Below are 16,490 nucleotides of genomic sequence, written 5' to 3'. Positions count from 1 at the left end.
GCACGGGTGAAATACTAGTATATATAAATAAATAAGTAGGGATTTGTCAAACCCCATCACTTTGATGATCCTTCCTTAAAAGAAACGGATAAATATATAAATGAAATTGAAACTAATATATAATGTTTGGTTTCCCTTATTAAAGTAAAATAATTTACGAAGATAACTTAATTTATTACCCAAAGTCGAATCCATGAGCAATGAATTGTGGGTTTCACATTAGATTCGCACTGTGTCATATTTGAGATGTGTCATCATAACCTACCAATAATTCTGAACCAATAGTTGATAGGCTTATATCTAAAATTTTATCTTATTTAAAATTATCGTACCTAAAGATAAAGTAATATAGTGACGGCACTAACTATCGAATGACTCAAAAAGCAGTGCTTCGAATGAGAACTGCAAAAAAAATTTTTTCTCTCTCTGACTTCATAGTATCGTAAATTCGTAATATTGTGACAAGAAAATTAATTTAATCTCTAGTATCATGAAAAAAGAATTATAACGATTCGATGTATAGTGTTATAAAAGAATATGTAGATAAGTAATTAGTGTGACTGTGTGAGTAGGGTCAAAAACATTTTTTAAGTAAAACGATCTTACATAATTATATAAAATTTAAATAACTTGCCAATATTATTATATATTTGAATCCATGGTTCTTAATTTTATCAAGTACAAGAATAATTTGCCCACTAAAGCTAGAGGACGAGTGAATGCATATTCTCGTTTCCATTTTGAAGGGTTCAAGTTGATTGGACCGACCGTTGAACATAGCAAATATGTCTTAAGGAAATAATTAAGGAGATCAATCAACCATCCAAAAATATAAAGTAAATACCAACTCCGTCCAAAATATATTAGTTTATTTGTTTTATTTTATATAAATTAAGAAAAATATTTTATAAACAAGCTTTCTATTTTATATATCTCTATTTAATTGATCATTCAAAATATCGAATATTTTCCAAGACTTAACTAATAGAAATATATTTTAAAAAACAAGAATTTTTTTTACTAAATGTAAAAGTAATTTGAATGTATATTTAGTACAATCGAAAACAAAAAGTAAGTTTATATAACTCGACAGAAAAATTATCTAGTAATATCATTGTTTGGTGAGATGAGATGATAATAATGATATAAAAATTTAACTTAAATTCTTATTATAATAGAAATCGAGTCAAACACAAGATAAAATTACGATACAGAATCATATGTTTTATTCCAAGTAATTGGAAAAAGTATTCAATGTTTTACTACCATGAGTCCACCATAAAAAAAAAAGATCTAGTCAAAACTCAAACGCTAAAATTAAACAACATTTTATCAAAAACAGGTCGTAGGTGATATGAATAAATCATATATATTTGCATTTCCAATATATGCATTCATTTATAAATCGCCAATCAAACTTTTTGGATAAATGTACGTACGCGCACCTTCAATTTAATGCATTTTCTAATTTTACATGTCACGACTTTCCAACTTTGCTCATCATGAAGTCTTTTACTTTCTGCGTTCAAAATTATATTTTTTATGCTAACTAATAATTCATAATGCATGCAAATAAATATTTAGAAAAGTTTTAAACTGAATTAAACTTTTTTATATCATTTTTTTGATAAAATAAATATTTTTAAATAATGATAAGATGTTAAGAACTTGCAATATATTTGTAACCTGGGTTGAATATGTGTTTTCTGGCGTAGCTAGACCTTTTGGTTTCCGAAACCAAGGAAAAAGAGATGTTTTCAATAAATAGAGACAGAAATAGATGACATGTTAAACTGAACTTTAGAAGTTATAATATATATAAGATCGATCGTTTGTCACTTTACTAAAAGTTATAGTTGATGGTATAATGATGCAACTTAAATCTATAAACACAGTATAGCAGCTCAAACGACATGCTTCGATCGATATCTATACAGTCATGGACAATTATTGCACTCCAATAATATAGATCTACATAAAATTTATAATTAAAATTAAACCTCAAAAGCAATATAAATCACATGCAACCCATTATTAGTAGTCAGTAGAGTCGTCAATTTAGAATCGGCCCACGAGATCGATCAACCCCTCTAAATAAAATTAGGCGATTTGAGTCACAATTTTAGCAACTCTTTCGACGTCAAAATTACATTTTCATCCCGTTTGAGTTACGGGTTGAGACACGATCCATTAAAAAAAATTAAAATTAAAACTTCAAACAATCTATAATTTTCGTACTCCATCCTTAATTCCCAATGTTCCATCAACTTTCACCATCGCTCAAATCTCCGAGACTCACCATCGTCCTATATATATGTCCATCGCTCTAGCATTTAGTTTTTCTTCGTTTATACTTCATTTAATAAATTTTTGGTGGGTTAATTCACCTAATCCGAAATAGATAAGATCAAAATTTTTTCAACTCGTCAAATTGACGGGAGGACCAGTAAACCTTTTTGACATCTCTAATTTATTAAAATATTATGCATCACGTATCTTGTAGCAAGTTTTATCACTTTCGTATTAGTATATAAATTCATCCGAAACAAAAATTTATAAAATAATGGGACACTAAAGTCAAATATTCAAATGACCAAAAACCGCATAACATGCAACCGAAAGTTGAATGTAAAAGATTAATATATATTACACATTTTATCCTTTTCTTCTTTGCTAGGGGAATAGTTAAAATTGGTGGTGATGAATTAAATAAAAAATAATAAAAAAATACATCAATTACGGTTATTATGGAGATGTTTTAGGAAATCCAATAAAAAGATACGAAAGAGAAAGATAGCTAAATTATTACCCTAAGTTTTCTTTTAAGAAAATGCTACTTGTACACATTAAGTTACACATTGCAATTTCTTTCACTTTATTTGAAAAAAACTATTTACAAAATACATTAAAGATAATTATGTAATTTCAAGTACATGTAATCCGATGTGTAACCCTCAATGTACTATTTACAAAATACATTAAAGATAGTTATGTAATTTCAAATGCAATATGTAATCCAATATATAACCATCAATATATTATTTACAAAATATATTAAAAATAATTATATAATTTTAAATGCAATATGCAATCAAACGTATAACCGTCAGATCTCAGTGTACATGTAACATCGCTCGTTCCTTTATATAATAGGTAGCTGAAGATAAATGAAGTGTTGAGGAATCTCATAATTTCCTGCACTTGTTCTTAGCCTCCTCCACTCAACCAATTCTGGTGATCTCTCCCGGCCGGCGCCATGTTCAAATCCTCGGAGCTCCCAGATTGTACGTACGTAAACCAGCCAACGTTGATCACCCCGAAAATCCCGACTCCCAATCACACCCTTTACCTCTCCAATCTCGACGATCAAAAATTCCTCCGATTCTCCATCAAATACCTCTATCTTTTCCGGAAATCCGTCCCCGCAGAAACCCTGAAAATTTCCCTCTCCAGGGTTCTCGTGGAGTACTATCCATTGGCCGGGAGGCTCAGGAAAGCCGACGAGAGCGATGATCGTAAGCTGGAAGTCCACTGCAATGGAGAAGGCGCTGTTTTCGCAGAAGCAGCCATGGATTTGAGCGCCGACGAGTTTCTTGAAATGGCGAGGAAGCCCAACAAATCCTTCAGGAAATTGTTGTACAGAGTCGAAGCGTCGGGTTTCTTGGATGTTCCTCCTTTGATCGTTCAGGTCAGATTTCAGATCATGAAACCTTCAGAGTTTCTCATCAAGATCTTTTTTTTTTTTTAGATCCCTATTGAATTTCAAAACAATATTTCAAACCCAAGATTTATATATACTCTATCAAGCATGCCTGTAATGATGAATAATATATATGTTTAGATACTACATAACACATTAGTTTATAACTACAAGGGTTCAACATATTTTTTACGGTATTTATAACTATTTAATTTTTCAGTCGTCTTGGAATGAATAAGGATCAGGTCATGCAACTGAAACTAATGTCAAAATTTTGTTAAGAAAAAAGTAAGAAGTTTTTTTTAAAAGCTCCGTCAAACACTATTTAGGTAGTTTTTGTAACCTATTATGAAGATTTTTTTTACAAATTTGTTAAGAAAATTTTTATAATCATTTATTTTTAGAGATTGCAAACATTACCTTAAACATCTCATCTCATTCACCGAAGAAAGAAGACTCCAACGAATAATACATGCATCATTTTAATATCTACACATTAAAAAGTCGACAGATTTTAACAAATATGGTCCTGGAATTCCTTTTCTTTTGAAAAATATAATGATGATTTCCGGTTGTATATTATTATTAAATATGGCATATTGTTAATTAATAAATAATATAAAATAAGGCCTCTCTGTCAATCGTAATCCTGGGTGGTGACGTATCGGAGGCAACATGTGTTTCCTCGGCCACATACTGTGAGCTCAAACAATAACCATTCAAAAGGTGCATGTTCCCAAAAGGCAACATTTTTAATCCATTATTTGTAAACCCAAAATGGATATCAAATCTATTTTATTTCGATTATATCAATCCCTACTTATAAATCTATATAATTATATATTATTTGTCGGCGCCTTTTTTTTCTTAAGTTATTTTCATTGGCCCATCTTTTTATTTTCCGCTTTTACCCCCAAACTAGGCGTAAATTTACCCTTCCACTGTTACAGGTGACGCATCTACGAGGTGAAGGAATGATTCTATGTACTGCAATCAATCACTGCTTATGTGATGGGATTGGTTCGTCCCAATTTTTACATGCTTGGGCCCACTTCACAACCCAATTTAACCACACGAATTTACCAATTTTACCTTATCATTACCGCCACGTGATGAAACCGGGAGGCAATCCACAAACAGTAACTTTTTCCCATCCGGTGTTCACCAAAATCACCCACGATCCCCATAATGCCCTCAACCTCAACAAGTATTTACAGTCCCTGCCACTCGTGGCCTCTTCCACGACATTTTCGTCCTCACAAATTCTTCACCTCAAGAGACAATGTGTCCCCTCCGTGAAATGTACAACCTTCGAGGTTTTGGCCTCCCATACTTGGCGTTGTTGGGTTAAATCGCTAGATTTAACTCGTTTCATCTCGGTTAAATTGTTTTTTTCCGTTAACATTAGGAAAAAATTGATGAACGACATGCCGGACGGATATTATGGGAATGGATTCGTGTTGGCTTGTGCGGAGGCCAGGGTTAAGGATTTGATCGTACCTAACTTGCATGACGTTGTGAAATCGGTGCAGCACGCGAAGTCATTAGTAAATGATGAATATGTACAATCTACGGTCGATATGTTGGAAGATGGTTCGGTCGCGACTGATCTTTCCGCGAGTTTGGTGATATCACAATGGTCCAAGTTAGGGTTGGAGGATGTGAATTTTGGACAAGGAAAGCCAATGCACATGGGACCTGTAGTCAGCGATATTTACTGTTTATTTTTACCTGTTATTGGAGATTTTGATGCCATTACAGTGCTAGTGTCGATCCCGGAATCAATGATTGATAAATTTGAATACTACATGACGGAGGCATTTGAGATAGTGGAAAATGGAGATGCTAAGAGTAAGTGTGGGGCTGAGAACTTGCAAATGGTGTGTGTTTAGAAATATAGAATTAATTGTGAGTACATGTAGTTACAATTTGGACAATGGAAAGCATATTCATGAGCAACAACTTATGTATCCATGCTGAATGAATCATGCATTTTTTATATAATATATTTTCGTGTATTCTTGTTCGATCCATATATTGGTTATGAAATGGTAAAGGCTGAGTGTGTGTGTGTGTATTGTCTTCTCTAATTGCATGTTGATAAACATATAAAATATTGATAAAATACGGGGTTAACCAACCGTACGATAGCAAATAAGTCTGACGTAAATACGTAATTATACGAACTTTTTTTTTTATTTAAAAAATAAACTTTAGATATATTACTTAATATAATATATAGCTTCATTTTGTAACACCTCGTCGATTGTATCCATTGTGCGCTTCATAGATGATGGACTTGGAGCCGGATAAAGTATATGTATTGATGAAAATGGATATATATTGAAACATGATGTTGGGTCCGAAAATGTAAATAATCTTGATTTTGATGATAACAAAAATTGTTATAGTGTTTTTAACATATTTACTTAAGTGCGTAGTTCATATATCACACTTTGGAAGTGATAAGATGCTGAAACAAATTTCCAGCACACCTTAGTTTCTAGTGAAATGAATTGTTTTGATGATATCTCATAGCCCGATGATCCAAATGACCAGAAGCCAAAATCATTTAACAACCAACTGAAAAAAATTTCAAGTCATATTTCAGATCAGTTGGACTAAATCAGATGTTATCTAGATCAAACTGCTATCTAAAAATTGAACTGGAAGTAAAAAAGATGAGCTTAAAACAGACATCAGTAAAGCTTGAGCACTTCTGGAATTTTGGCCATATCTTGTAGTTCGATTATCTAAATAGAACTATTCAGTATGCGTTTCGAAGATAAGTCAATTCACTACAAATAATATTCAGAATTCAAAGTCTGAATTGGGGAATAAGGAGCTGATAAACTGCATTGAAGTATCTAGTTCTGCAATGAAATGCATAATTTCTGATATAGATTAGTATTTTGAGCATATCTCTCTCATACAAACTTCGAATTGAGTGATTCTTAATGCATTGGAAAGACAAGATAAAGGGCTACAAATTTTATGTTCATCACTTTTCTCAGAAGTTAATGAATCAAGAGATATAAGCACGAAACTTGACTACTGAAAAGAGCAGTGCTGGAATATGAAGTGTTGAAAAGCAGTAGACTCCGAAATGCAACAAAATCCGAACCAATAGCCGATGCAACTAGTAGAAAACCAGTAGCTACTGCACCAGTAGAGCCCAAAATCATCAAAAGATGAGGAAAGTGGCCAGAAACGTGAATATGATCATTTCAATGACAGAAACAGTACAAAATCATTACTAACGGTCATATTCTTGTTTCTAACGTATATATCTCTCTTGGACGCTATAAATACAACATCATTAAGCAAATCAAAGAGAGAAGAAGGGCGTCTAAACAGATTCATCAGTTAGTTGAGAGCTTGTCTTAGGTGTGAAGAACAAAACAGAATTCTTGACCTTTCACGGTCAAGTTCTTCACACTCCAACTCACCCACACAAAAAATAGAGATGTATTTCATAGAATAGTTGAGTACTGAGAGTTTTTGCACAAAGACATTAAAGAATATGTAATCTTTGTATTTGATTGTTAGTCTTGTTGTCCCAACCATAGTTGAGAGATTCTAGGAATTCCGATTTAGGCGATGGGTAAGTCTTAAAGTTGGACTAGGTTGTTACAAAGAGTTGTAAAACCAAAGTCTTCTTGTGAAATCCTTTCGAAAATTGAAGAAGGGGTGACGTAGGAGTGGTTGAGTCTCCGAACACCCATAAACAATTTCGTATCTCTTTACTTCATCGCATTTACTTCTTGTTGCTGTTTTTTGGATGATTTGTTGAAGTATTTATATATTCTTTTAATAAATACCAAAATGTCGCATAGAAAGTGTTTGATAAAATGCTTTAACCAAACTGTTATTATCATTTCAACTTTCATTATTTTCAAACGATTTCTAAATGTTTAATCGGTTTCTACGAAGGATTATTTTGAGTTTCTTCCGCTTGGTTTGAAAATCAAACTCGATTTAATTTATCGGTGCTCGGTTCATTTTTTGAACATTTTAAGAACGAGCTATTGTAGCTCTAAAATATTTTTAGGTGTGTATTCACCCCTTCCCTCCACATATTTTCGATCCTAACACATGATATTTCAGATGTCCTCATGCACGAAAGGGAAATTTAAATTCTTAATGTTTTTTCTTGTAATTTCTACTGAATTTTACAAAAAAATGCATGATTTTTTCATGATCAGTACTGTTTTCTTAACCGAACTGATAATCAAACCGATAAATCTTGACAAATGGTCCAACAAGTTCCATCGGACGGTCGAACCAGAATTTTGTTTTATTATACAAAATAATAGTATAATATAATAATTGATAAATTTTAAATTTTAAAAATCTTAAATATGTGTATATATATTATAAAAAATATATATTACCAAAGTACAACAATTTATATATAATCACAGCATCCAATATAATTTTTTAATATATTAATAAAAAATCAAAATAATATTAAATATTATTTTAAAAATTTAACTAAAACCAAATAATCATGTATATAAAAAAATAAAAATTTAAAATTTAAATATAGGAAATAATTTTTTTTTTGGAAAAGATATACTAAGCAATTAAATTTTTTTAAAAAAATTAAAAAAAGTTTTCTTAAAAAAAAATTATAAAAAAATTAGGTGAATCGGTTGAACCGGTTTAGTGATGTCAATCCCACAGGTCCTTGATCAGGTTTTATCAATTCCGATTTCCGAATGAGTTAACTGGAAAAACAATTTTTGAGCTTACTCCGGACGAGACTCGTGATCGGTTCGCGTTCGAATCGGCCGGTCCAGTCGATTTTAAAAACATTGGTTATGATTATTAGGTTTATTATCTGTTTGGCATACAAAAATTACAAGAATATATTTTATTGATATTTTATGTTTTCAAATTTCAATTTTAAACATATATCTTCTAATTTTTGGGACATTAATAATTTTTCATAGGGTAATGATGTGATGCTACACAAGTCAATGCCGCATTGAGAAAATGAACAAGAAATTTTAAAAAATAAAGATATCAAACTAATATAAAAGATGAAAAACATCGAAAAATAGAAAGAAAAAAAAATAAAACACATATAACTAAAAATACAAATAAATATATAATCTTCAACAATATTATTATAATTAATTATGAATTATAAATGTACGTTCAACTATATATGTCTAAGGACAATCAATTAAAATCAAACTTCATACACATTCTTTAAATGAATACCAAGGTTTTCCACCCCTTCAACGGATATCTTTAAAATAATGAGATGATATATACCCTTTGGGGAAATGGAACCAGTTCAAAAGAATGCTTAGTCACATAAATGATTATTGAAATCAGAAGTACTATGCTTCTTTTTCTTTTTCTTTTTTAAATGAAAATCAGAAGTATGCTTTTGTACAATGATGATGCCATGTAAAAAAACACCAATCGGGACAATGAAATACGTACATTCATCAAAATAAGCACCACTTTCCCACCCCAATCATCACATCATAGTCCTCGATAACATTGTTTTTTTCTCCTAGTGCCCCTTTACTTCACTAGTTGATAATTTGCACGTCTCTTCTCATCATTCAAACTCTTACTCGATTCTCATTCGTCCCGAGGTTAAATAAATCCCCTCATCATTGACTTCATCGAAACGTTACGGTCCAACAATCTCACGTTACTGAGACTCGATTCGACGCATTAAAAACATATTAGTTTTATGTTAAAATTATTATTTTTTACTATATATGTAGATCAAATCAATCCGTTTCATGAATATAATAACATGAAACATGTTCACACTTATAATATATTCAATAAACATTCTTCACAAGTGTTTCCGAGACTGATGATCCTGTTAATATTCTTTGAATTATTTATGGTCTCATAACTCATTAAATTTGATCTTTAACATAATGATTTGAAATTTTTCGATTTTCTCTCTTTTGCACTACTCGACGCCACATAAACTAAATATGGCGAAAACTGAAAAAAGAACTTATAATTAAAAAAGTCAAAACCTACCAATTTTATGTATAATTTTCTCTAATAAATATGTAAAAATTATATTATATAAAATGCTCATTTTTAATCTTATAAATACTTTAAATGTGGTATTTATCATCCACTAGCTATAGTTAGCTAGATAGACCACTACTTTATAGATCCACATGAAAATAACATATCTAGAGTTTTAGATATGTGAGACCGACTTTAGTGGGTCTAAAAGTACGCATGCTTACATTATTCTTTTTCATTGATATGTAAATTCTTCAAGTCTTTAGGATTATTTAATATGGAAATTGAGCGTGGAGCATGTCTCTGAAATTAAAGATTTTGTGTGGCAAGTTTGCGAAGCAACAATATCTGATATGAATTCTTCTCGTGATTTTATCTGCAACTTTGTTTATGTCGCTACCTCTCACATGCGTATGCTTGGCAAAATGAAATTGGAATCAAATACGAATAGGATGCATTTTGTTCCTTGCATTTCTTAAAACAAATATATTACTCAATCATATAATGATTTTGAGTAGAATAATGTCTGTCATAAAGTTATTTTTAAATCGTTGAAAGAATTTGTGGGACTCAATTTTATATCAATTTGTTTTCCTGTCGATATGCTATTATCAACTATAGTGAAACCAATAAGTAGTTAGTAACTTAGTAGACCCGTCAAAATGAACTATATTTGTGTAGTCATGTAAAATAAATGGATTAAGTTTGCAATTTTCGAGCCATCAAAATGACAGTACGAAACGGAGTTGAAACTTTCAAAACATGCTACGCCACAAGGATGAGTTACAGTCTTGCGCGCAATGGCAGAGCTAGGGGTGTTCAAACTTTGGATAAAATCGAAAAAATCGAAAATCCAAACCGGAAAAACCGAACTCCGAACCGAACCGAAAACCGAAATTTAAAATTCGGATATAAATGTTATAACCGAAATTTATTTGGTTCGGTTTCGGATTATATATCTCAAAATCGAACCGACCGAAAAACCGAAATTTTATTAAATTAATAATTTTATTTATATAATTTTTTATATTATATATTTTATGAGATGATACCTAGTGAATAAAGAATTATTTTTAATAATTTTTAGTTCATTGTTGTTTATTTAAGTCATTTAGACTTTGAATTTAAATATTTTACAAAAAAATCATTTAAAAGATAACATATTATATTTTAAAATATATTTATAATATTAATTAAAATAATTATATCAAAACCGAAATAACCGACCAAAATAACCGAACCGATTTAGTAAAAAACCGAACCGAACCGAAAGAAAATGGTTCGGATATCGGATTATATATTTCTAAAACCGAAAATCGGAAAAACCGAAATAAAAAACCAAAAATCGGACCGAACCGACCGATGAACACCCCTAGGCAGAGCCAGTAGGGATGGCAATGAGGCGGGATGAAGACCCCATCCTCGTCCTCAAATTCAAACCATATCCCCATCCCCGCCCCAATCCCCATAATTTCTTATCGGGGATTCCCCATCCCCATCCCCGCGAGGACCAAGTCTCCATTCCTGTCCCCATACCCGAGAATATATATATAATTAATAAATTTATTATATAAGAATAAAAAAATTATTATTCAATTTTATGATAAAATACATAAAATATTTTGGGTAAAATTGTGATTATAATATTAAATTTTAAAATTAATCAAAATATTTTAAATAATTTTTTTTAAATAAATACTATATATCAAAAATTTATTAAGAATATATTTGTTTTCTAAATTTATCAAAATAAATAAGAAAATATACATAGATTAATATTAATAATTTATATGTCTACGTAATATGAAAAAAAAATTGATACATAAAAAAATATATAAAATAAAGACTAAAAATACTTTTAATTTTAATATTTATAAAATTTTAGATTTAGTAAAATTTGATAAATAAAATATTTGTACACTTCATTATCATTATCATTATCATTATCATTATCACATTATTATTATTATTATTATTATTATTATTATTATTATTATTATTATTATCATCATCATCGAGACGGGTTTGAGGATGAGGATAACATCCTCACACATGCCCCAATATGTTGCGGGGATTTTTTAAAATCCCCGAACCCGAACTCATACCCGAAAAATTCTCCCCCGAACCTGTCTCGTTTCGGATTTTCCCCGCGGGGACCCGAACTCTTAGGAAAAATTGTCATCCCTAGGAGCCAGGATTTCAACTCTACCCTGTCTACAATATTCACTCATATTATTCGTCTAAAATTTGAGAATGTTTACACTCTCTGTCGGTCTTTTTTTTTTCTAAGTTGGTCATCTTTTTGGATTGTGTTGAACTCCTTTTGTCTTAAAAATTGGGTAACTGAGCTCATGCATGGTTTGTTGCAATAGTACATTAATTAATAATAAAATATAATATATATACACGAATCAATAAAAATCAATACATTAATATATAATACCTTCCAAAACTTGAAGTCCAGAATATTTTTTACGTAAAAACATTCAGTATTAATTTTAAATTATTTTAAAACATTTTTTTATAAGAAAATTTAGTTAAAGTAAATTAAATCCAATATTATAATTATGAACTAAAAGAAATAAAATAAAATAATTATTTATTAAAATAGAATACAATGATTTTAATTATTTATTAAAAATAAAATAATGGTTTCAATTTATATCTATCAAATAATTAAATGAGCATTAATTATTTTCTAAATAATAACCATTTTTCAACATTAGATTGATAAATTTTAATATTAATCATAAACAAAGGAAAAAAAACAAAAGAAAATGAATATTTTATCTTATTAAGTTGTTTGTTGACCTTATTTAATTAATAACAACAAAAAGAATATGAAACAAAAAAATAAGTAATATGGTTCATTTATTCTCTCTCAATCACAATTCATATGTATCTTTCATACAAATTCTTATCCATTTACGTATAAAAATAACAAATGCGAACATAAAAACCTATTTTTCTTTATCCCACTCTGTTTTATGGGTTGCAATGAACTTTTTTTATTTTTGAAATTGAAATTAGGTTAGGAGCTATTAATAAATTAGACTCGTACTTGATTGATCAATTTTTTTTTTTTAATTTAGCCCACTTTGTTTATGGGTTAAGTTGGACTCTTTTATTTTTGAAATTGAGTTGCCCGAACTATTAATAAATTATACTCACCCCCAAAATCTAACTCAAGAGAGGAGATTTGTCTAATTTTATATATTAAACTTTCAGACTATTTAGTCAACCGATGTGAGACAAACTAACATAACAACACGTATACATTAAAGAAATAGATGCACATTTGCATGTGATGATTTTTGTATATATTAAAAGAGACACTGATGAGAGACCATTTTCATTGTTTGCGTCGATATTTGATCTCTCCAAGAAATCGATGAAATATTCTAGGATATTTAAGTAGCACACATGCGTATACAATTCTATATTATGCTATATCGAGTAAAATATCATACCTCAGACCGAATAATTATATTAGATTCAAAAATTAAATTTTGACCATATTTATTCTGAGCTGAATTCTGCAGACGGCCCATTGGGCTGATAGATGCAAATGTTATCTTGAAAAGGGCCGAATATATAGACAGTAAGTAAGATGGGTTTTGATTTTGAACTTTGAAGGGAATATGATATGGGTCGGATCCTAAACTGGACTGGAATGGAGAAACCCATGAAATTTTTATGTAGATAGACACTCGTAATTACAATTTATTTGGATTTACAATAATCAAGGGACTAAATTAATATGTTGTATTATAAAAATAACAAATTTGAATTGGATCCGCATTCAAATTTTGCTACTACTTATATTCTAATTTTCCAGATTCGGATGATAAATGTTGGTTTCGGTTTAGATTCCATGTGCGCACATATAAATTTGAAGCTATCCTGTGGTGCTACACCAACTCTCTATCTAAAAGAGAATATTTAATAATATATATTAGATTCAATGAAAAAATGATGGACTCCACATATTGATTAATGCCAACATTTAGATGGATGCTATGGGTTGCATCTCATTTCTCCATACACCTTAAGTTTGTTTATTTGTGATTTGGTCTTTTGTGTCATCAACTTTCAATTTTAATATGTTATTTTTGTTTGCGATTTTAATCTGTTTCCTTTTCATGTTGATGTGCATGGCGGAGCCAGCCTTGGTCCAGTGTGGGCAAAACAGTGTGGGCTTTTGCCCAAACTGGACCCAAAATAATTAATACATACACACACACACATACGCAGACATTATCTATATTATATTATTAAACTTGAGACATTTTAATGTCGTAGTCCGTTATCGCAATGTTAAAGTTACTGATAAGTTCATAATATTTATATTTTAAATATCATATCTCTCGTGTTTTTTTTAATCTTTTGCATATGTTAATTGATGCATTTTTGTCGTGTTTTGTAGTTGGAGGAATTTTGATGATCTTGGACAAAAATTGGGCTAAAAAGTTGAATTCTATTACATTTGGAGTTTTGACTGGCTAAATCGGTGTGATATAAATCTACTGGCAAGCGTACCATGTCAAGTAATAGTAAAGTGGACTGAGAGTCCAAGTATCGATCCCACATGGACTGTTGTCAATTCTCAAGAATTAATTATTTTACTTAATCTAGACAAAATAATAAAAAACAATTTGATTTAAATAAAATAAGAAAATAAAATAAAAACTACTTAAGAAATAAGAATAAAAATAACTGAAGATAAAAATAATTAAAACAAAGACAACCAAAATACACGTAGGTACCGAACAAATCATGTAACATGTAGTCGATTCAGGACTCAGATTTAATCTTAATTCACGAAAATTCTCCTAATTTGTTCAAAGGACTATTTCTAGAACAATCAAACCTATTCAAATATTGATGAACTAATCTTTCGTAATTCTAATCAAATTTGAATGCATTAAATATTTATGAAAATTCAGTTTACACCAAAACCGCACACTGAAACCGAATTCTATTTCTAGTCAGTTTTACAATATGTTGATTATCAAAGTGATTGAAATCAATACCTCCTCTGTCGACTTGGAATCGATTAACATGCAAGCAAACAGTTGATCAGGCTATTCACAAAACAAATATAAATACGACAATCAATAAAATAAAATCAAGTCTGAAAAATCCCAAACAAACATCCAAGTTTTCTACATGAATTTGTTCGGCCCAATCACGCCATCTTGGTTGAAAACAAACTACTCAATAATTGAAACTATGATTCAATAAATAAAAATAAAGAAGAACAGAAGAAGAAAAAGTGTAGAAATCTTCTCCCAATCTTTGAAGTCGCCTCCCTTGTGTTGTCTGTGTTCGGAACCCCTCTTTCTGATGCAAAAATCGGTATTTAAGTGTCCAAGGATCTCTAAAAGATAGCCTCCTTTTCGACCAAGAGTTTCCAAATATATGGAATCTGCACGCCACGCTCGCTCGAGCGAGAACAGGTCTCGCTCGAGCGAGCAACTCTCTGTCCCGAAAGATTTTTGGCAAGTCTGGCTCGCTCGAGCGAGTGGATTTTTCTGCTCCGCGCGACGATTTTGAAAAATTCATATCTTAAGTTTTAGCCGTCGGAGCAAGTTGAAATTTGGACAGCAGCTTTAAAACATCTTAAACTTCATTGTGAACAGTGGAGATTGGATTTGGATCTCTCTAAAATTAAATATGATTTTTCGATCAAGGCTGTTCCGTAATTCACTATTCAAAAATCTATTTTCCTACAAAATTAACCTGGAGAGTGTAATACACATACATGAACTAAAACACATAAAAATAAATGAAGCAATATGAATGCACATAAAATATACATAAAAATATCACAAACTAATGCATACAAAATGCACTTATCAACACCCTCATACTTAAATCTTGCTCGCCCTCGAGTAAGACATGCAAAAATAACATGCAAACAAAAACATAAGTGAGGACGAATCATGAATGTGCACAACCTCCGAGAAGTTCAATCACAAAACAAAATCACACACGCTCTCAACTTTTCATAATACACCTTCGGTTTAACGTGAACGTATGTGTGTGAACTGTCATTCCAGTTTCATAAAACTTAGACAAAATTCATCTCAAAACTGCTTAGCGACCTATGACAAATCAGTGCAAGTTTCACTCTTCAAGTGTTCATTCCTTTCAACGACCTCTAGATTAAACCCACCTCCCTTGAGATAATGAATTACACACCTCCGGATTTTTTACTTGGTATTGATTTTGCCCCAATAATTACCCGCTGAATTAACTATAACTGGCTAGGATACAAAAAATCTTTCTCTTTTTTTTATCCCCTCGTCTATAGCCCGGATGGAGCATCAATCCCATTTTACCCGCTAACTTAGCTATGGAACAATGATTAGGATTTCAATCATTGTCCAAGCCCGGATGGAGTTGTAATTTTTTTTTTAGGTGCGCCCAATATCATAAGTGTAAACTAGAGCCTCATCAAAATTCATAGAACACAATCAAGATCCACAAACCACCTATTGTCGTACAATGGTCAAACAGACAGAAATTTTATCAAATCTTTCGTAACGGTCCACTGGTATAACATAAGTGCTTATAAATATTCACGGTTCAACCTACAGTTTCTCATGTCAAGTCAAGAGCAATTTTTTTTTTCAAAAAACCAATTTTTAAAATAAACTTCATCATCATTGGCTATTATGACTCATCCTACTCATGCAAGACTAAACAAACAACAACAAAAATAAACTAGATGCATACAAACACAAAACATGACAGATGCAACACAAACATA

General features: G+C 30.8%; 1 protein-coding gene across 1 annotated transcript; it reads left to right on the top strand.

Moving 5' to 3' along the window:
* Positions 1-3,196: 3,196 nt before the first annotated feature.
* On the top strand, positions 3,197-5,708 carry LOC140875889 (alcohol acyltransferase 9-like). The gene is made up of 2 exons (XM_073279714.1): positions 3,197-3,688; positions 4,651-5,708. The coding sequence occupies exons 1-2, from the start codon at positions 3,257-3,259 to the stop codon at positions 5,590-5,592; spliced, it is 1,374 nt and encodes a 457-aa protein (XP_073135815.1). The 5' UTR covers positions 3,197-3,256; the 3' UTR covers positions 5,593-5,708.
* The last annotated feature ends 10,782 nt before the right edge of the window (positions 5,709-16,490 follow it).

Source organism: Henckelia pumila, chromosome 1 (assembly GCF_033568475.1).
Source record: "Henckelia pumila isolate YLH828 chromosome 1, ASM3356847v2, whole genome shotgun sequence".
In the NCBI taxonomy this organism is placed as follows: domain Eukaryota; kingdom Viridiplantae; phylum Streptophyta; class Magnoliopsida; order Lamiales; family Gesneriaceae; genus Henckelia; species Henckelia pumila.
Note: the sequence above shows the minus strand (reverse complement) of the source record. Positions and strands in the feature narration are given on the sequence as shown.